Source organism: Haemaphysalis longicornis, unplaced genomic scaffold (assembly GCF_048455015.1).
Source record: "Haemaphysalis longicornis isolate Haplotype H1 unplaced genomic scaffold, Haemaphysalis longicornis Haplotype H1 scaffold_1, whole genome shotgun sequence".
In the NCBI taxonomy this organism is placed as follows: Eukaryota; Metazoa; Arthropoda; class Arachnida; order Ixodida; family Ixodidae; genus Haemaphysalis; species Haemaphysalis longicornis.
In genome coordinates, this window is record NW_027526203.1 from 342,016,320 (window position 1) to 342,043,654 (window position 27,335).

The 27,335-nt window shown below is 50.2% G+C and overlaps 1 protein-coding gene and 1 non-coding gene across 4 annotated transcripts in view; both read left to right on the forward strand.

The window, feature by feature from the left end:
- The first annotated feature begins 20,652 nt into the window (after nucleotides 1–20,652).
- On the forward strand, nucleotides 20,653–20,723 carry Trnag-ccc (transfer RNA glycine (anticodon CCC)). Its single transcript has one exon. It is a non-coding gene; the product is annotated as a tRNA-Gly (tRNA).
- A 650-nt stretch (nucleotides 20,724–21,373) lies between these two features.
- The window catches only part of LOC144153167 (uncharacterized), a 123,037-nt gene continuing 117,075 nt past the window's right edge, over nucleotides 21,374–27,335 (forward strand). For 2 of the 3 annotated variants that reach the window (XM_077684833.1, XM_077684824.1), the window contains exon 1: nucleotides 21,374–23,724. In XM_077684833.1, the coding sequence (XP_077540959.1) occupies nucleotides 21,892–23,724 (1,833 nt within the window). In that variant the 5' untranslated portion in view covers nucleotides 21,374–21,891. The remainder of the gene's footprint in view (nucleotides 23,725–27,335) is intronic. The other variant, XM_077684818.1, reaches the window with a different exon arrangement.

Sequence of the window (27,335 nt, forward strand, 5' to 3'; positions counted from 1 at the left end):
TGGCGCAGGTAGAGAGTCTGTGCTAGGACACTGCAACGTCACTGGCTCAAAAACTGCGTTATGGGCAAAAGGGCCAAAGCAAATATTTAGTGCCAACATGACACTGGAACTGGAATTTTCTCCATGGTTCATTTGTTTTTGCCAGCAGCCATTAAGACAGTCAAGCAAAGCCAAGTGTTTATGTTGAAAAAATTAAGTAAGAATAATGCGCCTGAAGGTAGTTTGGTCCACAGTTTGGTCCACAGGGTGTAAGGTGAGCCCTAGCTTGTGATGCTTAAAGATTTTAATGAATGCCCTGCACTAATGAAACGCTTCCAAATGTCAAGCAGTTGTTGGAGTGAGATTTGGCAGACAAATGTATATACAGGGTGTGTCAGCATTAGTGTGGTCACATTTGTATTTTTTTAAAGAGCGAAGCTCTTCAGCAAATCGTAATTTTTCGTGTCTGCAGTTAAATATACCCAGAAATTGCCGAGCGCGCGCACGTGCGCGCTGGCCTCGCGACGACCGCCCGGCAGTTAACAAAACCAAGAAAATGCGTTAACAAAACCAAGAAAATGCCGAGCGCTCGTGTGTGCGTGCCTCGCGGCGACCGCCCAACGTCCCCTGCGAACTTGTCAAGCCAAGCATACCCACTTGTGGAGATTGGCCAAGATTGCGGCGTCCGCCCAGCAGTTAACAAAACGAAGAAAATGCCGAGCGCTCCCCTAGAAAATGTAGCTGGTCCCGGCTGGTTTATGGTTACATTCCCAGCTAAGACCAGCTACCATTTTCTCTTGGGTCGTGTGTGCGTGCCTCGCGGCGACCACCCAGCGTCCCCTGCGAGCGTTTGTCGAGCCAAGCATGCCCACTTAGGGAGATTGGCCAAGATTGCGGCGACTGCATGGCGCGCGGCAGTTAAAAAAACCAAGAAAAAGCCCAGCGCTCGTGTGTGCGTGCCTCGTGGCGACCGCCCAGCGTTTCGGCACACCTTTGCAAGTCAAAGCAGTATACCCTCTGGAGAGATTGGCCAAGATTCCCCCCCCCCCCCCCCCCCCCAAAAAAAAAATACAGCGTTTAGAACATGCGACCCATTTCCCTCACATCGTGCGTGGGGAAGGTAATGGAGCACATGGTGCTCCGTAGACTGCAAACCTACCTAGAAGAGACCAACCAAATGCCCGAAACGATGTACGGCTTCCGGCAGCACCTCGGCACGCATGACGTCCTGGTGCAACTGCAGAAGCTCGTGATCAAGAAAGCCACTCGGAGTTCGCCGCGCGGGATACTGGCCCTCGACTTGAAGGGGGCATTTGACAACGTGTCCCACGCGAGCGTTCTTGGTAACCTCAAGAAGACGGGATGTGGTCAACGCACGTTCGGCTACGTCAAGGATTTCTTGAGCAAGCGCACGGCGGTCATACAAATTGAATGAGAGAAGTCGGACCCGATAGAACTGGGAGACTGCGGCACCCCACAGGGTTCCGACCTGTCGCCCCTGCTATTCAACCTTGCCCTCCTCCCGCTGCCAAATCTGCTCAAACAGATCGACGGCGTGGACGAGTCGCGCGGGGACCGAAGCCTGGACGGAGGAGGCCCTGCAGAGGGCGGCAACGACGGTCCACGAATACGCCAAGACCTGCGGGTTTTGCTGCGCACCCCAGAAGTCAGAGCTCCTCATCGTGCAGCCCAGAAGACGCAAGAACGATCCCGAGCCGAACGTGGTCGTTACCATCGACGGCGTAGACATCAAGCCCACGCAGCAGCTGCGCATCCTCGGTCTCTTGATACCACGGGACGGCAAGGCGGCAGCGGCCATCGCTAGGATCAAGACGGCCTCCGAACAGAGCCCCGTGTACATGGACGCGACGGGGGCGGGGTGAGTTGAGTGGCGGGTTCAGCTTACCTCGACGCGTCCGAGTTTATATGACCCCGTCCAAAGAATCGAGGTGAGGGGAGCGGCGGGGTTCCCGGAAAAGGGGCTACCGTATTTTCACGATTCTAACGCGCACCCTCTCTTGCTAAAAGGTAGCTTAATATTTGTGTGCGCGTTACAATCGGGCTCAAAACCGAAATAGGCTTTAAAGTGGCCAGCAGCATTCCCATGCGCAACGTACACTAAGTACCCGCAAAATCCAACTCAATCCAATAAAAACAATCCGTCAACACCACGTGAATGAATTTCGGCGCACTGATTCCTCTATGGCATGCCGCATACCCTGGTCAGCTGTTGCACATTTTTTTGTGCTTCTGCTTAGCCCCTAACGCTTAGAATTATGAAGATCAAGGCACTTGAAATCGCAGGCAGCTTCAGTGTTCCCCGCTATAACTTTATTTCCAGCAGCAGCTGGATAAGCAACCTTGTGAAGCACAATTTATTTTTGGCTTCCAGAGGTGCATACGCCAAATAAAATCTCCCTTTTCCAGGTACGTGGTGACATGTCTTTTCCATCTGCGCAGTACCGTCAGTGTCACACTTTTTTTTCGAATTTTCCTGCGCGAAGTTACCCGCGCGTTACAATTGGGGGCACGTTAGAACCGCGCAGATACGGTATTCTGCTCCCCGCGCCCCACCGACTCAGCCCGACGAGCGAGCTAACCCACCCCCTGCCTCCGAGTTGACTGGACTCGCCGCGACGGCTCTCTGACCCACCCCGTCCGCTTATACATGGGGGGGTCGAGTCCAAAAAACCTGTTTATTTCGACTCAACGCGCCCTCGTCGGGTCAATGTAAACAGGGCTCAGGTCACCGGAATGATCCGACGCGTTGCCAACCGGAACAGAGGACTTAAAGAAGACGATGCCTTCCGCCTGGTCAGGGTGTTCATCGTGTCTCGCATCACGCATAGGCGTGCGCAGAGTTCTCGATTAGGGGGGGCAAAGTCTTAGCGCTGCGCCCCCCCCCCCCCCCCTTCTCTTACATCAACTCCCTACCTCTTCCCACTGAAGGCCTAGCGCTCCGAACGCAGTGCAAAGAGTGATGCTCGTAAAATTCTTATTTCAATGCGATGAAATTGCAACACACAAAATATTTCTGAGCAGAAATTTTTACTTTCATGTGTTACATCGGCAAGGTATGGGGCAAATTTGGCGCCCCCCTTCAGATGATTAGGGGGGGGGGGGGCGGCCGCCCCCCCTGTGCGCACGCCTATGGCATCACGTATACTCGGCCCAGGAACACGCTAGCACGATCGTAAGGAAAGCCACCAAGACGGCTATGGGCCTGCCCCAGCAGAAGCTGCTGGACATGGGGGTACACAATACGGTAGACGAGCTCATAGAGGCTCATCGGTCTAACCAGAGAGTGCGACTGAGCCAGACTGAGCACGGCCGAGCAGTCCTCCGTAAGATTGTTGCCCATCGCACCACAGGCACCCAAGCACCCTCTACCTCCGCTGTTGGAGGGAAGCAATCAAGACCAAGCCCCTGCCGCGCAACATGCAGGCAGGCAGGAACGACGAGAGGCGTGCCGCGGGCACAGGCAGTCGCCCGACAGCTGGAAGCAAACCCCCGGGTCCTCTACGTGGACGCCTCACTTCCCCTGCACAGCAGCAAAGCAGTGGCCACCGTCACGACCATCGACAAGCTGGTGACCAGCGCGTCGGTACGGACGACAGACGCCAGCCAAGCAGAATAGGTGGCCATCGCTCTCGCCCTCATGCACGAGGACGTGCAGACGATCGTCACAGACTCCAAGACAGCTTACGGCAACTGCCGCAAGGGGATGCGCAGCCCACCGGGACGAGACGTAGACACGTAGAGCTCGTGTGGGTTCCGGCACACTCGACAGTGGAAGGCAACGCCCTCGCCGACCACTACGCCCGGTACAGGAGCGCCAGGTGCAGGCTTCCCGGGCCGCACCAGCAACTCGAACGCAAACAACAGACGATCGTGCGCCGCGCACAAGCGGGTTCACTGGCGCACCCAGCTTTATTGCACAGATGTTCCCGGCAGAACACGACCCCATCTGCCCGTTTTGCAAAAAGAATGAAGGCACCCTGCCGCACATACTGGCGGAGTGCACTCAGCTCAGTAATCCCCTACCTTCCCTCCCCCTCCCCCTTCCCCCCCTACCCGAGCGATGGGAGATCTTGATGTCCAGCCCCGACCTGTCGACGCAGCAAGAGCTCGCGTCCAGGGGCCAGGAGCTATTGGACTCGTATGGGACTCGTGAATAGGGTTCCACCCCGTGTGGCGCCTGCGCGCGTCACCTGAAATGGGCTCAACAAAAGGCTCTCTCTCTCTCTCTCTCTCTCTCTCTCTCTCTCTCTCTCTCTCTCTCTCTCTCTCTCTCTCTCTCTCTCTCTCTCTCTCTCTCTCTCTCTCTCTCTCTCTCTCTCTCTCTCTCTCTCGCCGAAATCGTGGCAACACTTGCTAGGTACGAGAAAGACAGGTAATAGACGGAATATCACTTCCGAAAAAATGAAGGAAGCTCACACTTATGGGCACCAGTCTGCCCAGAGGCCGACACTGATTGCTATTGGTTTCCCCTTTGTAGCGGGGTGATGGCATGTCATCTTACCAAAAAGGACTAATATACTTATGTTCTACACTCTTGGCTCAATACTAGCGCTACTCAGGGCAGGCACAAAAAGCTTATTAGGCACAAAATACTTCGTTTTTTCCTGTTACAGGTGGTAACTGTCCCAGGCAACATTCCCCTCTCTGCAGGGGTTTATCCAGAATTTCGATTTTGGGGGGGGGGTGTCGAAACCCTCCTGGGGGGTGTTGCGGGGCGGTTGCGGGGGTGTATAAATCCCTGGGCAGGGTGCTTGTGGTTGTGGAAACCTTTTTTTTTTTTTTTGTGTTGGGGATGTGTATAAAGCCCTGTCCCCTCTGCCCCTCGTCCACCAGCGTTCTAATCTTCTTTTCGTCCTCTCGACAGCCTTGAAGTCAACTTCCCCTGTGATACCCCCAAATCCTAGGGTTTCTGGAAGCCCAATATTCCCTTCATGTAGATTTGGATGGATACCCTCACATTCTAACACTTTGTGCCGCATAGTTTCTGTTTCTTTTCCGCAGACCACGCATACCCCATCATTTTGTGAATACTTCCCCAAAAAACTCTTAGTTCGCAGGCAACCTGCTCTAGCCTCAAAAAGCAAAGCACTGCCCTGGGAATTATCGTAGAAATTTTCCTTTCTGATGTTCAATTTCTCAGCCCTGTACATCTCTAACGACGTTTTAGCTTCCATTTTTTCCCTCCATTTATTCGTTTCAATCTGTCTTGCCTCTTTTTTGGTTACCTTGGCTGTTTTGGATTCTCCACTGTTCTTTCCGTATTTCATCGTTAGCCTTCTAGTCTTAACCACTGCGTGTCCACGCTTTTCAAGTATAGGTACCTAAAAACCTTAGCTGCCCACCTTCGTTGATCTATTGCTCTCAACCTCATCTCAAAGCATATTTTAGTCTGTGCTTCTCTAACTTCAAACGACGCCCAGCCCAATCTCCCTGAACTGCTTTGTTAGTTGTTTTTCCATGCGCGCCTAAGGCACGGTGTAAGAATACACCGTGGCCTTAGGCCATACGTCCTACCGTTCTCTGGTTTACTTCAAGGCCTGATAGAACGTCTGATTTTAAGCAGAGTACAGCATTCGCAAATGTGAGACCCGGAACCATTAATCCTTTCCACATTCCTCTTACTACTTCGTATTTGTTATACCCCCACAGAGCTCTATGCTTCATTGTAGCTGCGTTTCGCTTTCCCTTAACCTTAAGTTGCTCCTCGTGAGTTCTTAAGTAGTTATCCCCTTCGTTTATCCACACTCCCAAATATTTACATTCCTTCACTCTGGGTAATTCGCCTTGCTGGATAGACACTGCGTCAGTGGTAGCGTCATTGAAAACGGTAGCGTTCCTGATTTTTCTGCACTAAAATTTAACCCTAGGTCGGTGGCTTCCTGGCCGCTAATATTTATTAGCTGTTGCATATCGATCTTGTTATCAGCTAAAAGAAGAATGTCGTCTGCGTATAACATTCCCGGAATATGCTGCTGTACCACTTCGCCTTGCAGCATATGAGTTAGGCTAAACCCTACTTGGCTTTCTTCCAGTTTCTTTTCTAACCCTGCCATGTAAAGCATGAACAGTATTGGGCTCAAAGGGCATCCCTGTTTCAGTCCCCGATGGATGTTGACCTGCTGGTCGCACTTCTGTCCTTCCCATGTAAGGTGTACTCTATTGTCTTTATAGATCGCCATAAGGAACTGTATTAACTCGTCATCTAATCCCTGGAGTTTCAGCATTCTCCACAGCCGTTCTCTGTTTACGTTGTCATTGCCCCTTTAATGCCCAAGAACGTAATCCATAATGGTATATTCTGTGCTTTCGCAATTTCAATGCATTGCGTTATCACAAACAAATTGTCATCCAATCGCCTGTCTTGTCTAAATCCATTCTGCAGTTCCCCGTGTATTTCATTTTCTTCCATCCATGCTTGAATTTCTGATTTTGATTGATTGATTGTAGGGTTTAAAGGGACACTGAAGTGATTTGTAAACAATGCGGGATTACGAGCGCAAACTGTAGTCCGGAGTCCCTGGGCCCTGTTTCGACCACTCTGTGCGCGTTTACGCGAATTTATTTAGTAGAAAAATCAATTCGAAAATGCTGTCCTCCTCTCTTTACGCTCGCCCATTTTCTGTGGCGTTTTCGTGTGACGTCAGCAGGAGAGGAGCTGACAATTGGCTGCGCTACTGCACGGCTCGCCGACCTTCCGCGACCGAGTCAGTCGGCCCACCGTTTAGTCCGCCGGCCGCCGACGGGTCGTCGCAATTCGCTCGATCAGTTCAGACTACGCCACAACACGTTTGGGAATGGAAGAATGCGCCTTTATTTACTTCGTTAGTTTGTACACTGTATCTATACTCCAAGTCAAGGTCGCTTCACACAAGCGCTGCACAAGCGCACATGCGACGCTTCGCTGACTGGTACGCCAGTAGGAAAATATAAGGCCTCTTGAAGGGGGAGAAGAGTGAGCGAAGTCAATATGGGCACTAAGGAAATAAAATCAACTGATATTTTTACCGTACAGCGTAAAACTAGGGTGCGGGAAGCACTTTTTTGCGCTGGGCGAACAAGCAGAGCGGTCAGCAGCACGACTACGCATCTGCGAACGCTTTCCCGTCTACGAAATGCAATTGCTAGACGTGAGCTATTGTGGAAACTCGGGGGACGCTTACTGCACGAGCGCAATACAACAAATAGTCACCTAAGCTGCTTGAAATACTAAAACTAAATAAAAGTGTAAACTGGTTACACATTATATACGTTATCTTTTCCATCGTTGCCAGCTGCCGCCTGTAGCCTAGTCGTCTGGGGTGCTAGGTATGTCATCGCAAGTGTTTTGTCAGTCACAAGTTGGAATCGCCGCGGTTACATGCTTTTTTTTCATTAGTTAACTTTTTTGCTTTTCGCCGATGTTTTCTATACTGAGTTCACCTTTTTTTGGGCCGCAACGTTCATTGCTCCACGAACTAGTCCACAGAACTCGCGCAGGCTGGCACTGCCGCGCTAGCGAGTTCCATGGCGTGCTGTTGCCATAAGCACCGACTGCTTGCGGGCAGTGGGCACAAGCCAGAATCAACAGACCCTTGGCCTGGTGCGAACACGCTTTTTACGATACAGGCATGAGCGAGGCAAGCTCCAAATATGGGGGAAAAGCGCATGCATTTGAGCGTCTGCGGGGACGCGGAGGGCGTTCATGCACTGCGTAGGCCTCAGATAGTGAATGCTACGATTCCAAGCCGTACTGGGAGGCTTATCTTATGCATTTTACAGTCGACAACATGGCAGAAGCGCGGTACTACGATAGCTGGGATATTGAGAATGCCCATCCAACGACGCCATCGAATGTCAAACATGTTGTTTTACAGACCGAAACCGAAACCGAAACTTGTTTGATTGCTAACCTTGGGCATCGTCCACTCACGGCGCCCCCTCCTCCCAACGTCACAGCTTAGTTTGTGCGGCCGCCGCAAACCGCGCATGGTAGTTTTTCTTCTTTCGCGCTTTGTAAAATAATTACCGATTTGTCAACCGGATAAACGATGAAAAGTGTGCTAATTTGAGCCAGTCTACACAGTGCAAGCAAAAACGGGAGCTTGGCAAATTCACTTCAGTGTCCCTTTAACGCGCCGACGCAACGCAGGCGATGAGGCGCGCCGTAGTGGAGGGCTCCGGATTAATTTTGACCACCTGGGGATCTTTAATATGCGCCGAAATCTCGTACACACGGGCGTTTTTGCTTTTCGCCTCCATCAGAAAAGCGGCCGCCGCGGCCGGGAATCGAACCCGCGACCTCGTGCTCAGCAGCGCAACGCCTTAGCCACTGAGCCACCGCGGCGGGCGAATTTCTGATTTTATCGCCTGAATTACGAATCTATACACCACTGACGTTACTGTGAGGGGTCTGTATGAATCAATACTGGCTTTGTCTCATGTGCCTTTATACATTAAATGCATCCTACTTTCTTGCCAGTCCTCTGGTATTTGTTTGGTTTCTATCACCTGATCTATTGTCCTCATAAACGATTCCTTACTTTTAGGTCCAAGCAGGTTTATCAGTTGCATTGGTGGTATTCCGTCCGGGCCCACTGCTGTCTGGGGAAAACCTTTTGCTCTGTTTTTTTTTTCCCCTTTCCGCAGTCTTTTGTAGCGCTGATGTCATCGGTGCAGGTTTCCTTACCACTATTGCCCTAAACTTCTCACTAATCACTCGATGAATATGCGCCAACGCGTGCTCTCCTTCTAAATGTTTCCCCTCCTCATCATCAGGAATTTTTGATGGATATCGTTTTTTGAGCTTAGTAATTTTACATGGTTCCAAAACTTCTTGGATGCGCTTTTGTCCTTCTTCCTTATTTCTTTGTTCGCTCTTCTGCTTGATCTTTGCTTGCACCATTTTCTGCACTTCTAGTTTTTTTCCCACTGTAGATATCCCATTTATCCTTTACTACCTCCGGTTCCATACCAGTTCTTGCGCATCCAAGAAGTTTTGGAACCATGTAAAATTACTAAGCTCAAAAAACGATATCCATCAAAAATTCCTGATTGATGAGGAGGGGAAACATTTAGAAGGAGAGCACGCGTTGGCGCATATTCATCGAGTGATTAGTGAGAAGTTTAGGGCAATAGTGGTAGGGAAACCTGCACCGATGACATCAGCGCTACAAAAGACTGCGGTAAGGGAAATAAGTTTGAGCAACCTTGATTGGAAAAAAACAGAGCAAAAGGTTTTCCCCAGACAGCAGTGGGCCCGGACGGAATACCACCAATGCAACTGATAAACCTGCTTGGACCTAAAAGTAAGGAATCGTTTATGAGGACAATAGATCAGGTGATAGAAACCAAACAAATACCAGAGGACTGGCAAGAAAGTAGGATGAATTTAATATATAGAGGCACATTAGACAAAGCCAGTATTGATTCATACAGACCCCTCACAGTAACGTCAGTGGTGTATAGATTCGTAATGCAGGCGATAAAATCTGGTCAATAGCCTCTTTTATTTCCTTATTCCACCAGCTTCTCGGCTTTCTCTTCCATTTCCATCGGTTTCGTTGCTTTGCTTCATTCATGAACGCAAAGCAACGCAATCTGACGCAAAGCAACGCCCTTTATGAACGCAATCATTTCGTCGTAATCCCAATTTTTGTCTAGGTATTTATTGATTTCATCTTCCAATCTATCAGCGATGATCTTTAACTGCTCATTGTTTAAATTTGTTCCTCCTATTGTACCTATTTCTAAATTTGTCCGGGTTGCGCCTCCAAAGTGCAAGCTAAGCCGCTTGTGGTCGCTTCCTAGGCTGTCTGTTCCATTTTCATCTATCCTCATTTACCGCAACCTTTCGTATACTGTCCCGGATACTAAACTGTAGTCTATGCTGGACTGTCTGTTACCGCTTTCCCACGTTATTTGTCCGTCACACTTGCTTTCCGTACAAGCCGGTTTTCCTGACATAGATCTATCACTAGAGAACCGTTGTGGTCTCATCCAAACCTTCTATATGGACATTCATATATCCAACTATGATTATTTCGCCCGAATCTTTGAACCCGTTTATATCTCTTCTCAAACAGTTTACCATTTCCTCATTTTCCTCCCTAGCACTGCTTCCGGTCCACAGATACACCACTCCTAACCATGTATTTCCCCCCTCTATGGTGCCTCTAACCCATAGATGCTCTTTACAGCTTTCATGCACTCTCTGTCAGCCGGTCCCTTGTTTAATGAGCATGCCAACACCTCCCCCTTTCTTTTTCTTTCTTTGTTTCTTTATTTATTTATTTATTTATTTATTTATTTGTTTATTTATTTATTTATTTATTGGTCTTCACAAAAGTGGGAGGTGACCAGGGTAAAAGCCGTTCTGCGACGGCTTGAGGGTTCCTTGGCCACCCGCGGCAACGACTGGCGCCGATCACAAGCAAACACACATAGCCGGCATGAACAGTTTCATGAAATATTCAAGATTACGCGAGAGCAATGATCAAAACAACACTTACACAGCTACAACTGCAAGTATGATAAGTACGGGAAAAAAGTTTACAAATACAAGCACTAAACAAGTTTACATGCCTTAGTCTCAGAGCTTGACATAGATCAAACAAATCATAATATACTTTCCAGGAATTTGCAAAAAATACAGGCACATCTTGTTCAGGTTATAGAAGGGTGGAATAGAAAAAGAAATACAAGCATTTAGGAAACGATGCAAAAACTATATGGGAGTTCCGCGAAAGTAATAAAGGACAAGACAGTTTTCTAAAAATGCAATGACAGAAAGTAATAAAAGCACCTTACTTTCTGTCATTGCATTTTTAGAAAACTGTCTTGTCCTTTATAAGTAATAAAAGCACCTTCGTGTTAGGCCGTGTATAAATCAGTTAAATAAGCTGTGCTTAGCAATGTCAGCTCTATTCCCTGGCTATCAAACTGATTTAGCAAACTGATTCAGAGGACTCCCTTTCTTCAGAGTACTCTGAAGACAGGGAGTCCTCTCCCTGAAACGTAAGTAAACTTATTTCTATTTTCTACGTCTTTCTCGTTTGTCTCTGTCTCTACTAACCTTATATATATATATATATATATATATATATATATATATATATATATATATATATATATATATATGCGGGCATAAGGAGAGCAGTAAAATACCTAAAAGGAAGGGCGTCAGACAAGGAGACACAATCTCCCCAATGGTATTCACAGCATGTTTACAAGAAGTATTCAGAACATTGGATTGGGAACAGGTGGGAGTAAGGGTTAATGGAAAATATCTGAGTAACCTCAGATTTGCTGATGACGTTGCCTTGTTAAGTAACTCGGGGGAGGAATTGCAAAGCATGCATGCTTACCGCACTGGACAAACAGAGTAGAACCGTGGGCCTGAAAATTAATATGCAGAAAACTAAAGTAATCATCAATAACCTCGGGACAGCACAGCGGTTTGAGATAGGTGGCGAGGCCGTGGAAGTAGTAAGCGAATATATCTACTTAGGCCAAGTTGTGACCCCCGGATCCCAACCATGAGGCAGAGATAATTCGAAGGATAAGAGTGGGGTGGAGTGCATTCGGCAGGCATTCTCAGATAATGAATGGCAGCCTACCATTGTTCCTGAAGAAGAAAGTGTATGACAGCTGCACATCTTACCGGTATTCACCAACGGGGCAGAAACTTGGAGGCTCGGGTTCAACTTAAATTGAGGACGACTCAGCGCGCAATGGAACGGAAGATGATAGGTGTAACATTAAGGAACAAGAAGAGAGCGGAGGGGGTCAGGGAACAAACGCGTGTAAAGGACATATTAGTAGAAATTAAGAAGAAATGGACGTGGGCAGGGCATGTAATGCGAAGGCAAGATAACCGTTGGTCATTGAGGGTAACAGAGTTGATCTCTAGAGAAGGCAAGCGTTGCAGGGGGCGGCAGAAAGTTAGATGGACGGATGAGATCAAGAAGTTTGCGGGGATAAATTCATCGCAGTTAGCACAGGACCGGGGTAATTGCAAAATAATGGGAGAGGCCTTTGCCCTGCAGTGGGCGTAGATAGGCTGGTGATGACGATGATGCGGGCAACTTTAATCTCGTTGTGACCTCAACAACAATGGTTCTAGTATCGGTGTACAGTACATTCGGGCAAGCTATGATTAACACAATTCCACTTAAAATGATTTACTGGCAGCTCCATGAACATGGTGTACGGGACAACCCAATGCATAAAAAATTAGCCCAACGTCGCAAGCATTCCCTCATGGCGTGTTCGAAGCATTCGCGCTGTCCAATCATCCGGTGGCGAATACCTTTCCAATGTCTAACAGCGCATGAATTTTATTTTGAAAAAGCGCGCCGCGAATGCCCTCGCACTAACAAATCTTAAACATGGGTTCCGCGAAGGGGGGTAATCATCAATATAAAGGTATAAAAATAGTTGAGATAAAAGAGATCAACTTCGCCTAATTTGATATTAGTAAGCCGTGGGGAAAGTGGAAAAGAGAAGCACGAGGGTGGAGTTTGCACAATGCCAAGGAGATAATTGAGGCGCCCCACAAGACTTTCGTCTTGCGCTTTAGCCGCACGTCACTGGTGCATTGCGGGTCTACTGCCGCCACCGGAGGGAGCCGGCCGGTGCGTGCTTTCGGCGGTCGATTGTAGACGCTCAAACTACGATACATCCGGCGCATACATTAAGCGAAGCTTCTGCAGGGTTCTGGGATTTTATGGCGCCCGAGCGCGCGGAAAACCGCAATGTGGGAAAGCCAGCTTATAAATACCAAGCTTATCGCGAAAGCGAGCGCATATCGCCGCTAGCGTCGGAGCGAAAACTCTCCCCTAAAATGTGCAGTGAAAGAGCCAAGAAAAGCAAACGCATGTCGCCGCTCGAGTCGGAGCTGTCTCTGTGAATGTATGACGTAGTGCATGACGTAGTGTGCATCGTTTTAGACAGGAAGGATCGACACACCCGACGACGCTATCGTGTGTCTCCTCATCTTACGCCCTGTCTCTAGTGCTACTTAACGATGTATCAGCACCAGGGCCGTACCCAGAAATTTTTTTTCGGGGGGTGTTATGAATTTTGTGAAGGGGGTAATTTGGTTGAAAGCAACAGTAAGTATTGTTTACGTGCTGCCTGGAAGAGATTTCGGGAAGGGTTCGAACCCCCAAACCCCCCCTCTGGGTACGGCCCTGATCAGCACCAACTAGCGCAACTGTCGATTTTACTGGACGTATACTGTGGGCCTCATAATGGTGACCAAGCGTGCTATGAGGTGACCAAACATGCTATGTGTGTGCTATGAGAACAGGGTCAACGCCGAAGCCTCACGCCGTCCAAAGCATGACTGGGACCCCAAGCTTACACGTCTCATCACTGCATTTTGAGTTATCACTAATAAGCACCCCTTTCTAGATCAGTAGAGTCAAAATAAAGGTGTGTGCGTGTATGTATATATGTAAGCACGTATACGTCTTTCTTAGGGATATGACTGGCGTGTGCTTAAAAGCCTCGTTGTTCGGGCACTTACGCAGGGCCGCGATGGAAAGTTAATTTTGTTGCATGTGTTTTTATACGTGGCATTTCTGGCTTTCAAATAATCGAGGCTAATTTCATGTAATCGAGGAGAGGCTGAAAGAGGACCGGCGAGCTCTGAATCTGACCAGTATTTCGTGTAAGCGCTTGCACCGAAAGGGGCGACAGAGCGGACAATGCTCCCGCAGAAGCGGCGACGGCAGACAAACGAACATGCCGGCGATGGAGCATCAATTAGCACTGGAAAGAGACAAAGAATGCAGAGCGCGAAAGTAAAAACCGCATGAATGGCTTTAGGTTAGCGCGCCCACCGGCATGTGTGGCTTGGCGGCAAAATATGCGTGGGACCCGCCGCGGTGGCTCAGTGGCTAAGGCGTTGCGCTGCTGAGCACGAGGTCGCGGGTTCGATTCCCGGCCGCGGCGGCCGCTTTTCTGATGGAGGCGAAAGGTAAAAACGTCCGTGTGTACGAGATTTCGGCGCACGTTAAAGATTCCCAGGTGGTCGAAATCAATCTGGAGCCGCGGCGCGCCTCATCGCCTGCATTGCGTCGGCGCGTTAAACCCTACAATCAATCAACGTAAAACGCGTATGGAGGGACTTCAGGTCAACTCATCCAGCGGAATGCGTAACGAGGTGTCAGGGAGGGTTCGTGCGTGGGCCAGGGCTTCGAGTTTTAAAGAATTGAGCGGACAGGATGCCGCGGCGACGTTCAACACCACCTGTAAGATATATAGTTGGTGCACTATGTCAGCCGAACAGACAAGATGTGTGTGTGTTTGTTGTCGTTATGCGGTCTTGCCGTGAGCCCAGGGCGTGTCCCCCTTCTGTAGGTGGTGCTGCAGAGATGGGAACTATCACTTTTCCGACTGGACAGCATCGTTTGTGGAAACTTCCTGACTGAGGGAACCACGAAACGACGGGTCCGCGCTGAAGCTCGCCGAGTGTGTTCTCAGCTTGATTCTCACCTCGACTTGCAAACACATTATAAATGAGGAAGTTCAGCTTGTGCGAAGCTGCTCTAGTCTTTTCGCTCAGGAGGCACGACAGCGACCGGTCCTGCTACCGGACCGTTCTCTACAATTATTACTATCAAAACTCGGTATAACGAAACCCGATCTTACGAATTTCTCAATACAACGAACAAGTTAGGATTCCCCCGCAGGTGCCCTCTGAATGCTGAATACGGCTGAATGCTTTTATGAACTCGAACTAACGAAATACCTACAGCACCATTCCCGATTTAACGAAGTATTTCAAAAACACACACTTTTAAAAAGCAGAAATTTGGAATGTGTTCCTTCAGAACGCCACGAAGGTAATTGCGCCAAGTCAGGAAGGAAAAAAAAAAACGAGGCATCTATAGTTCATCTCACAAGCTAGCTGCAGCACCGTGGAGGCTACATTGTTGTCCCCCTCAGGGCGCCTAACTCACCGCGAAGGAAGCGACAAAAGGCGCCGGGGCCGTGCGGTGCCACTTGCCGAGAGGGGAGAAGGGAGTGCCCTTTCAGAACCCCCTTCACGGCGGATTAGGCGCCCTCAGTGGGCGCACAATTGATAACAATGTAGCCTCGATCCACAGTGCTGCAGCTAGCTTGTGAGATGAACTATAGTTTCGTATTTACGCAGCCCTCTAATATTTCTCTGGAGAAGTCTAGGAGTCTACCGAATATGCGTTGACCTCACCCGACTCAATGAAGTCGTGCTCAGGGAGCGTCACGTACTACCCCCTGTCGAGAACATATCCTGGGGCGCCAGCAAAGGTATGCTACTGCTAGCTTTCAGCAGAAAATGAAATACATGTCACTGACCAAATCAATAAAAAATGACGTTTCGGGAACGCTACGGCTCCCTTGTTCACAATAAGAGCAGTCAGTTGAAGCCTACAGCTTAAGTAGAGCCTCTAGTAACGTTGAGTAGAGCCAAGTAATGTTTTGAGAGATTTGGAATAGCTTGGATGTATGCGCCCTCCCGTTCTATTCATCGTGTGCGGCGTTGTCTGGATGATTAGACTTTCCCGATTAAGGCGTGCCGATGTGTTGCGCTCCGTCGTCAGTATCTCAGTGTCATCCCATTTGATCTCATGTCCAGTCTTTTGCACGTGCTCCGCGATAGCGTTGTACTCCGCGTTTTCCTTTTGTACATCGTACCGGTGTTGCTTGAGGCGGTTGCAGAAACTGCCAGTTTCGCTGGGCAGTCCGCGCAAGCGATCCGATAAACACCTTGAAATTTGCAACGTGGAAGTTTGTCTTTAACATTAACCAGCTCACCGCGCAACTTGCTTGTAGGTGCGTGCGCAAGTTGCACGCTGTGTTTGCGGAAAACGTACGGAACAGCGCGTTTTGGCTTCTCTGCCATGACTGGTTGCACGGTCACTTCATTGAAGGGAGGCCACTCCGGAGCTATCGTTTTCTGCGTGCTTCTCTCGAATGAGCATGGGTAGCAGTTGTTCGTGAGGTCTTTTTAAATTGTCAGAAATTCTTCCTGGAGCGCAACATTGGAGCAGGTTCGTCTGGCTCGATTTGTCAATGCCGTTGCCACGGACCGTTTGTGGCTGATAGGGTGTACCGATTGAAAATCCAGGTATCTTCCAGAATGCGTTGGTTTCCGGTAAACTCGAAAACTTAGACCTTCTTGTCCACGAGTAACGATGGCGTCCGGAAAACAGGCGAAGCTGTCCGCTTCACCCGCTACCAGCTTCACCAGAGTTGGTGTTGTGAACGTAGTTATACACCAACGGCAGGGTTATGTTTCCAAAGGCTACCTTCTGGAATCTGTTCAGCACCAGACTATTTCGAGCGACAGATGAGCAGAATCCTGGAAGGCCTGGAAGGAGTTGTGATGCATGATGGATGACATTCTCGTCTTCGGAGCATCGCAGCAAGAGCACGACCACTCTTAAGCAGGTGTTATAGCGCTTGGAAGAAGCAGGAATCGAGTTGAACGGCATGAAAAGCACGTTCTCTGCAAACCAAGTCAAGTTTCTTGGAGTCTTGGTCAGTGCACAAGGTATCAGTCCCGTTCCGAAAAAGGTCGAGGCCTTGGCCAAGCTACCGACACCATCGCATGTCTGCGGAGTCCGAAGACAACTGGGGACGGCGAACCTTGTATACGCCGCTTCATTACTCATCTTTCCGGCATCAGAGCACCGATGAGAGCATTGCTGCAAAAAGGAAACTCGTGGCTTTGGGGCGCGACAGCAAGCTGCTTTCAACAGCTGAAAAACTTTTTCAGTTCCGAGGTCTGCATGGCTAAATATGACCCATCGTACCCCACGGTTGTGTGAGCCAACGCAAGTTCATACGGTATCGGAGTCGGATTGAATATCAACCATCGGGAGAACGGCGGGCGGGTGCTTAAGCCTCGAGATCCCTAACGGACACTGAAAGCCGCTACAGTCAGACGGAAAAGGAAGCTTTGGCTGTAACGTGGGCTGTCAGCGGTTTGGCCCGTTTCTGAGGGGCATCGCGTTTCAAGTCGAAACGGATTATCGTCCTTTAGTCACGCTCCTGGGATCAGGAGAACTTGACATGATTACGCCTAGAATCCAGCGCTTGCGAATCCGTCTCATGCGCTATCAGTTCACTGTTCTCTACGTCCCTGGCAAGCTGATTGCCACGGCAGACAAACTGTCAAGGGATCCTGTTCAGGAACACGATCTATGCGAAGTTGACGACAGACTCAATCGAGTTATCCGTCGGTGAAGTCGTGACAGCAGCTACCTACCCCATGTCCTCCCGCACGAATGCCTTACGCAAGCACCAAGCACGGTATTCTGTTCCGAGATTCTCCGCTACTGTAAAAAGGGATGGCCAGAAAAGGTCTCAAATGTTCGTTCACCTAAGGGAGTACTGAAAGGAAAGAGAGAACATCACAGTGTGTAATGGCTTCTTGCTCAAAGATCACCGTATCATTATTCCAAGCCTGATGCGCCACGAGGTCTTCAGTAAATCCACGAGGATCACTGCAGGGGCAAGGGACGCTATTACGTGGCCCACCCTCAACAGCGAAATTGAGCAGCTCGTAACAATGTGAGAAATGCGCTCAGGCGAGAGTTCAGCGTTCGGAGGCACTAATCGCAGCACCCGCTCCAAATCGACCATGGCAGCCAGTAGGCGCCGACTTGTTTGAACTTGACGGAGCTCACTACATAATCGTGGTTGATTAATACTCTCGTTTTCTAAAAGTAATCAGCTTGTCGTCGACCACCTCCACAGCTGTCATTGCGGCTATCAAGAGCACGCTCGCCCGACATGGAATACCTGATGTGCTCTTGTCCGACAAACGGCCCCCAATTTTCTTCACGGGTGTTCGCAATCGCACAGAGCTATGGATTTCATCACATCACGAGCAGCCGGGACTCTACCAACACTCAAACGGCGAGGCAGAACGCATGGTGCGGACCATGAAGGATCTGTTCACGAAATCCAAGGACCCACACATGGCGCTTCACGCCAGGAGTGAGCGGATACAGCCCGTCGCAGCTCCTAACGACGCCTGCAAACGACAGTGCCGAAAATGCCGGGCACCCTGCACCCAGGGTGATCACACGACGAAGCTATTCGATAAAGCTAGGGATAAAGCTATTCGAAGCAAACAAAGCCAGGACATCAACCGTCGTCACCGCCCATCAACTCCGCCCACTTTTTGAAGGGGAAGATGTGTGGGTGATGTGTGCAGCGGAGGTACTTAGCCCAGCAAGACGACCGCGCTCGTATGTCGTTGAAACACCAACAGGCATCATTCAGTGCAAGAGAGAGAGAGAGAGAGAGAGAGAGAGAGAGAGAGAGAGAGAGAGAGAGAGAGAGAGAGAGAGAGAGATGAAATATTTATTGAGCTGTAAACGCTGTAAAGGCAGGAGTGGTTCCTCAGTCCGGGAAGCCATGTGTTGACCGCGCCGTCGTAGCCTGGGTTACGAGGGGGGCTTGGTCGTCCAGGCGACCGCTAGACAATAGTATCTCCCAATGCTCAGCGGTGGCAGGTCGGGGTTTCTAGCAGTCCACAATGATATGGCGGAGTGTACCTAATTGATTACAGAATTTGCATTCGGCTGCGTACTGTGTAGGGAACAATAACTGCATGCTTACGGGGTGTACGAAAGTGCCTGTTTGAATTTGCCTCAGCGTAATTTATTTACTTACTGTCTAAGGCGTTGCGCTGCTGAGCACGAGGTCGCGGGCTTGATTCCCGGCCATGGCGGCCGCTTTTCTGATGGAGGCGAAAAGCAAAAACGCCCGTGATAGGGTGGCTAGAATTCTAGCCACCCTACCCGTGAGTACGAGATTTCGGGGCACGTTAAAGATTCCCAGGTGGTCAAAATTAATCCGGAGCCCTCTACTACGGCGCGCCTCATCGCCTGCTTTGCGTCGGCGCGTTAAACCATACAATGAATGAATGAATGAATGAATGAATATGAATGAATGAATGAATGTAATTTCTTTACTTTTGCTAAGTGATCTGTGAGGGCTTGGGAGTGCCTGCTTTGTCCTGTAATACTGGGTGATTTCTTGATAGGTTAGGAGAGGTGTGGGGGCTGCCGGAAACTCAGCAGCTCGTTGGGCCAGTTCTCGAGCCTGTTGATGGGCGAAATCGCTACTCGTACATGAGGAGTGAGCAGGGGTCCACACGATATTGACTTGGTGTTTTGGGTGATGTCTCTGGACTCCCCGGGGCGCCGTGGGAGCCACCCATCCTGACAAAAAACTCCGGCAAGCTGCTTGGTAGTCTGTGATTACAGTCCTTGCAGAGCATTGGGTAATGGCTAGGGCGATGGCCAGTTCTTCTGCTTCCCTCGCGGAGGACGTCCGGAGTGACGGGCAGGTTATAAGGGCATTTTTGTTTGTTGCTACAGCCACCATGGTCCTGCTGTCGTCGCAGGCTGCGTCAATGATAGGCAACATCAGGACGGCTGCCATAAATTCGTTCTTGCGCAATTGGCTTCGGGCATCCCGACATGATCCGGATGCATGTTTTTTGGAAGAGGCCGAATTGAAATGTGCTGCCGCCGAGTCTGTTCTGGGCAGGACGACTTGACGTGGTGAGGTACTGTACGTCCAGCGTGTGTTTGCGCCAGACAAAGTCGTTTACTCGAGAGGTGTCCTTCAATAAGTTCTTCTATGGTATTATACGAAAACCCATTTGAAGTAGTTTTGTTGAGGACGTGCTTACAGGTAAACCGAGCGCCTGCTTGAGGGCTTTACGTATGAGGCGGTTCATTTTGTCGATGTCTGCTTTGGCTAGTACGAGGTGGGTTGTTTCGCAACTGGAATACACCATTTAATTTATAGTTAGCTACGTAACAAAAGGCATGCACAAATTTAACTTCTGCAGGTGCGAATTTTTGAGACTTCTTCTGCTCCAAAAAACGTATTTCGGTGTTCCAGCTGTAGGCAGTGTTCTGAGCTAAAGCGGGAAACTAATGAATGGCTGTGGGACGGATCATTCCTGTCAAGTCATCTCATCACATCAATTTCATCTCATCAGCATCACATCTCAACACTACAGGAACGCGATGCACGTATGCACAAGTACTACCGAACCCGGCAGCGTTTTGGTGGACCACCCACCGTGGGCATCGTTTTGGGCAACTTTGCAGCATTTCATAATTTGACGACAGCGGATGGCAACTCTTGAGACATTTAAATTATCCCAGTAAAGCATTAGACCCCGCCGGGTCCAAAGGCATCAAAAGAAGACTGCATACGCCAGCAGCAAAAAGGCAAAACCGTCCGACCTACGGTGAAGCCAAATGTAACTGTACTACACAATGCAATGCCACCATACCAAAAGCCGACAGAATAGTCATGATTACACTGATTACACAGCCAAAAAGGGCCCACCATGGGCCCGCTCCTTCGTCAGCAGCGTTCACACGTTCACGGCCGTGGAGAAGCCGCCGTCGCCGCCATGACGAAGCTTATGGCAGCGTTTTGTTAGTTTTGTTTCGCTTGGTTTTTAAAAGCCCCTATGGCAACGAAGCGTACGTTATTTGGTCTGGCTTAGCAGTGAATAACAAGCCAATACACTTTTATTTCAAGAAAACGCAGGTATAAAAATGGAAATAATAAACCCACACAAAAATTGCATAGTGGCGCTGAACCATGGTGCCTATAAGTATTAAATAACTCGACACTCTGTCGTGCGCGCCGCTGGTGTAGTGGTATCATGCAAGATTCCCATTCTTGCGACCCGGGTTCGATTCCCGGGCGGCGCAGTTTTTATTTTGTAAATTGTTTGTTTTAATGCGACATACAATTGTTTGTTTATTGCTGTTAATTACTGGGGCAATGAATAAACAAATGGCACAATTTTTTCAGACGAAGGTCAAGGAACACGTTGTTCCTTGGTTGTCGCCCTTAATAAATTTGCGCTGCGTACGCCGTTCGTTGGTCATTGCCTTTAGTATTTAGCTCTGTGATTCTAAACTCATCATGGATTACCAACTAGCCTGTAGCGTCGTATGCCAAGGCAATGAAGCTCAGTTTATGCAGCGCCTATACGTCTTCGCAGAATATCACACATCACCGATAACAAGGAGAGCGGCGTTCGCCGACGAATTCTCCGCTGAAATAAACGTGTTCAACAACAACTCCGTTGCGGCCGGTATATCAGTTCAAAAGGGTAGCGGTTGGCCGTGCTTTCGGCAAACCGGGCGACTCTGGTTTTCCTGTCTATCGCGGCGTTATTTACGAGTGGCCACAGCTGAAATAAAGACAAGCATACGCGGAGAGGGCCCCGAGAGGAAACGCAGAAGACGCCATAAACGAAACACCAAAACGCCCGCAAGCCTCAGGAGCTGAAACTTCCGGAGGGCGGGGGGACGAAAAGAGAAAATGAGGGGAGGGCACTACGGACGGACCGACGGACCACGGACGGACAGATGTCTCGTCTGCTCCAGGCAGTACGTGCGCGGCCGCAGTGTCTGCTGGGACAGCTCATTCAAGATGGCCGCTGACTTTTGTACGCCAAGCATGGCGCGGGTAGTTGAACGGAACTTTACCGCAACAAGCAGGCTCCTGACGCTGTGTGCCGACGCATGGAGTGTTTTTCGTTCTTCCTAGGACTTCACCCGAGGCGTCGACCAATGCTGCCATTCGCAGAAGGGCTGCTACACCATGTCCCAGGCGAGATAGTCACGGGGTCCGTTGCGTCTCTGTGTGCGGCACTTGACAATGAAAGCAGCCGGGCGCCCTTGAAATCGGACCGTGTTTACGCCGCTTCCTCGTTACGGATTTTTCTGGTAGGCTCGTCGTCATCTCATATCGATCGATGGACCCCGGGAAAAATCTGCCCATGTGCTGTCCGTTGATTTGGTCATGTTTTATACGCCTTGAGCGAAAGTGAAGTGGTAGTGGTGAGGCGCCAACCGGGCAGTGGTCGTGATGTCTGTCACCGCTTTTGGTGTCCGAGTGAAAGAGGAGCCCGGATCTGCTGCCCAGAGTTCAAGTGAGGGCGTCTGCTACGTTTGCAGCAGTCCTGGGGCCGAATACCCACTCAATTCGCGGCCTCGAGAACGTGGCCCGTATTTCCCGTTCCTCGAAACACACATCCCACCCTTAGGTGCCGATCGGCCGACGTCCGAAGGTATCGTTCTTGCTTGTCCGGTCTGCTACTCCTTCTTGACGCAGCAGTGGGAAGCCCACGAACAAAATTGCACGCCTCGGAACAAGCGCATGTACTGGCTAAAGCGCGCTGACAACGGACCGTATGCTGGTATGGAGCCCAGCATGCAGGCACAAGAAGAAAGCCCGGAGCGCGGTTCTCGGCAATCTCCTGTTGCGGCCACTGCTGCTCTAGACCTGAGTCTACCCCCACCGAGCGCCACTTCAGCGGCACCTACGACCGCGACGAGCGAGACGTGCTTCATTTGCGGTGGTGGCACCCCCAACGGGCCGCTCGCCAACGTGTACGCCAAGCCCATCGCCAACTGCCCATTTTTCCCTAGCCTGGCTTCGCACCCACTGCCTCCGGGGGCCAAGCCCATGGACTCGGCAGGTCGTGTTCAGGCTTGCGAAACCTGCCACCGGTCACTGCTCGAACAGTGGGACTCTTACCAGCGTTACACGGTGCCTCACTCCGAGCGTCGTTACCGGCTGCCGGCTCGCGCATTCACCTGTTTCACGTGCGGCCTCGAGTTTCCCGTGAGCGCCCAGCGCGTGGTCCATGCGGTTCCCGGTCCCGACCAGCAGCCCGGCTTCCCTTTCCTGCGAACCGTGGCTCCGCCACCGGGCGCCCAGCCACTCACGTCCGCCGGCCGCGCGCTGGTTTGCTCCATGTGCTACAAGTCATTGCAGCGCCAGCTGCGCGTCTTCGAGATCTCTAATGTGCCTGAGGCCAAGCGCCACTTCAAGATTCTGCATGAGGGCACCACGGCCCCTTCGTCCGCGCTGCCGGCGTCGCCCGCCAGTGTCCTGCGCAAGCAGCTGCTGTCACCACAGACCAAGTACCTGGGTTGCTACTTGTGCGAGAAGATTGGGCCATTGGAAAGCCTGGTTAGTTGCGACACCACCACGAGCGTAGGGCCGCACTTCCCGTTCCTGCGTGACGTGGCCCGTCCGATTGCTGCGCGCCCCATGGACAACCAGGGCCGTGTGTTGCTCTGCGCCGAGTGCCGTGCTGAGCTGCAGCTCCAGTGGGATGCGTTTGAGAGCGCAGGGCTGCCGCTGCCCCAGCGGCGCTATCACACAGCCAGTCTAACGTCACCGCCATCTTCGTCCCAGAACGCCTGCTTCGTGTGCGCTGAACCGATGAATGAGAGCTTCCCCATAGGCAGCCGCGAGGGTCCCGGGCCCTTTTTCCCCTTCCTCGACTCGCACATGGGGCCGGGCACACTCGACAGCACAGGCACGGCGCGTGTCTGCACCTTCTGCTTCCACTCACTCATGGCCCAGTGGCTGGCGTACGAGAGCTCGCCACACCCAGAGGATGCCGCCAGGGCCACACGCCGCTACAACACCCACCACTACGTCTGTTACATCTGTGGCATCACCACCTACCGGCGTCGGGTGCGGACACTGACTGTGCGCGACTTCCCTTTCCTGCGGGAGCACCCGAGGCCCGCCGGAGCCCTGACCCTTCGCGATGGGGTCGTCTCCTGCCTCACCTGCTCCGAGTCACTCAGCTCCCAGTGGAAGGACTACGAGCGCATGCGTGTCCCGGTGGAGATGCGCAAGTACAACTGGATTGTCCTGCCACCGCCGCCAGAGGAAGCCAGGGTTGGTATTCATGCCTTTGCTTGTGGGGATTCACTGCGGCTTTTGGAGCACTGGCAGCAGGGGCGTGATCGCAGGCAACTGCAGAAAACTTGCAGCTTCCACGATCATGCTTCTGCGCAGAATGTCACGATGTGGAGCTGACTCCTTTTTGGATTGTTTTCTCCAGACTTACTGTTAAAATGCCAGTTGCCAAATCAAGCGGCATTTTAACATGTGCTTTCCTCAGAAAAAGAACATACAGGGTGGCCAGAGCTTTGCTTGTTGTCTTTTGCTTTTACCTTGTGACGGATGAGTGGAGGCTATGAGGTGGGGCAATTAAGCTAACGAGAGCCCAAATGCTTGCATGTTGTTCCAGTGGATATCCATACGGAACCATCTGCCTCCCTTGATTTGTCATAAAATATATTCCAATGAATTATATCAAAAACTGATGGTCTGCCAGTTTGCAATTTGCCCTGGGTAAGTCTGTTAGCATACTGCGTAAGTGTGCTTTGTACAGATTGCAGTGCATAGTATAGGGTGAATGGGGAAAAAGTTGGGCGGGCCCGGGTATTTCTCCCTTGCTTGACAGTCTTTCATTTTGCTTGCACTAGCCATGCAAGTGCAAAGAACAAAGTTTGTTGGTATTGACAGGGAATTTCTGAGATATGAGGTGAACATGTCATCAGTTAAGCAACGTGTGGGGTGGAGTAAGTTGGTGTTTCGTGCCATACTTACCAGCCACAGCACTGTGGGGATGAAAAATAAAAAGGGACCGTGCACTTTCTGTGTCCATTTTTGTTTTTTTCGTCCTCATCGTGCAGCTGCAAAGAACATTTGTAGTGCTAAATCCCTTTTTTTGGTTATCACTTTGAACCATTCGTATTCAAGCACCCCGTTGATCTGTTTCGTTATCTAGTACAAAGACTGGATTGATCCAGTGCAGACCTACAGAATTCTGCTCTTCATCAATATCGTTGTGCTCCTAATTCAATCATTAGTGGGGATCCCGCTTATCTTATATGACCTTTTTGATGTGCTTTTCACGAGATTGATTGAACGAACTTCAATGAAACCGCAAGTGCAATCTTTGGGTCCTTTCTCGGCGAGAGGTGTGCTTCGTCCAGGATACTTATGTGCTTGCATGTGAGATGGGCCCTCTCTATCAGCATACGCTGGATAGCAATGGCCAAGCTAGCTGGCAGCTCCACCCATTGCCGTGGTGGGATCACTAAATAAAAGGTATGCTGTGGGGGAACTCAAGGTATGCTGTGGGGGAACTCATTGTTTCGACATATATTGAGCTACGGGAGTTACAGGGGTATTGCGCTTCACCATGTCACTGCTTGAGAATGCAACAACCAAGAATGTGTCGATGTTCTGCTATATTGTCAAAGCAAACTCGTCTCGCAGCATGTGCTCATGGCCTTAGTTAAGCTGTCGTGAGCCGGTCCAGTTGACCTGGAGATGGGGTAGGTTGACTTGCTTACCCTGCTCAACCAGGAGCTTGCACAATGGGTGGTGTAGAGCTGAGAGTGTACACCTGCTCTCTAGCAACGTTGCTCTCTGCATAGTTGTTGGCCAACTGGAAGGGTGGAGCCTGCTGTCGGGGCTTTCTTAGTGTGCAAAGCACTGCTGCGAAACCACCCGCAGCAAAATGGGGCTCACACACGCACGCACGCACACACACACACACACACACACACACACACACACACACACACACACACACACACACACACACACACACACACACACACACACACACACACACACACACACACACACACACACACACACACACACACACACACACACACACACACACACACACACACACACACACACACACACACACACACACACACACACACACACACACACACACACACACACACACACACACACACACACACACACACACACACACACACACACACACACACACACACACACACACACACACACACACACACACACACACACACACACACACACACACACACACACACACACACACACACACACACACACACACACACACACACACACACACACACACACACACACACACACACACACACACACACACACACACACACACACACACACACACACACACACACACACACACACACACACACACACACACACACACACACACACACACACACACACACACACACACACACACACACACACACACACACACACACACACACACACACACACACACACACACACACACACACACACACACACACACACACACACACACACACACACACACACACACACACACACACACACACACACACACACACACACACACACACACACACACACACACACACACACACACACACACACACACACACACACACACACACACACACACACACACACACACACACACACACACACACACACACACACACACACACACACACACACACACACACACACACACACACACACACACACACATATATATATATATAATTAGATCAGGACCTCAGGGGTTCGTTGACTGAACTCGGGAATAAAAGCCAGCCGTCTAGAACGCCAAGGAAGGCAAAGGCGAAGGAATTTTTTCATTTTTTGTGTGGTAGTATGTTCAGTTTTTGAAATGACGGAAAGAAATTGGAGAAAAACATGCTCCTCAGGTGGGACCCAAACCCACGACCTCCAGAATATTAGTGTTGTTCAATGCTGGTCGACCGCTCCCACCATGTCGTAGACGCTCGAATCACGGCCTGGGGGTTAAAAAGAAGGTCCCCTTCACCCCAAGTTGTCAGAGTGGCGCTGGCTACCACCTCCAAGCTCAGCAAACAGTTACCTTAACACAAATACACAAGAAAGTGGAGGAGAGCACAGCCTCCCTGGTAGCTAGTTGGTATGGCATCAGACCGGTATTCTGGAGGTCGTGGGTGCAGCTTCCACTCAGGAAGCATGGTTTTCTCCAATTTTATTTTTCTTCCAAAATTGTTGATTGATTGTAGGGTTTAACACGCCGACGCAACGCAGTCGATGAGGCGCGCCATAGTGGAGGGCTCCGGATTAATTTTGACCACCTGGGGATCTTTAACGTGCGCCGAAATCTCGTACACACGGGCGTTTTTGCTTTTCGCCTCCATCAGAAAAGCGGCCACCGCGGCCGGGAATCGAACCCGCGACCTTGTGCTCAGCAGCGCAACGCCTTAGCCACTGAGCCACCGTGGCTCAGGAATGTATTTCGCAGACAGGAATGTATTCCGCAGACAGGAATGTATTTGCACCTTCATCTGTTTGCCACAGTTCTGTTTTGCCAGAATACTATATATTTGCATATTTTTTTACCGTGAATAGGTTTCTTGGGGGAAATCAGGTTTAACCAGAGTTCTAAAAATGTCGTTTGGGAGGGGGATACAAGTGTTAGAGACTTACCCACGAACACAAAGCTCTATATACGACGTGTGCCTGGTTCAGGGCAATAACAAAAACGTGCCTCAGCACATACGTGTTATTAATTTACCTCTTTAAAGTAAGCATGGTTAACCAGAGCGTGAAGGTATCCTAACATGTTAATCATGCACCAGTACAGTCAATCCTCGATAATTTTGCCTAGTCAACAAGATAATGGGTAAAATGCA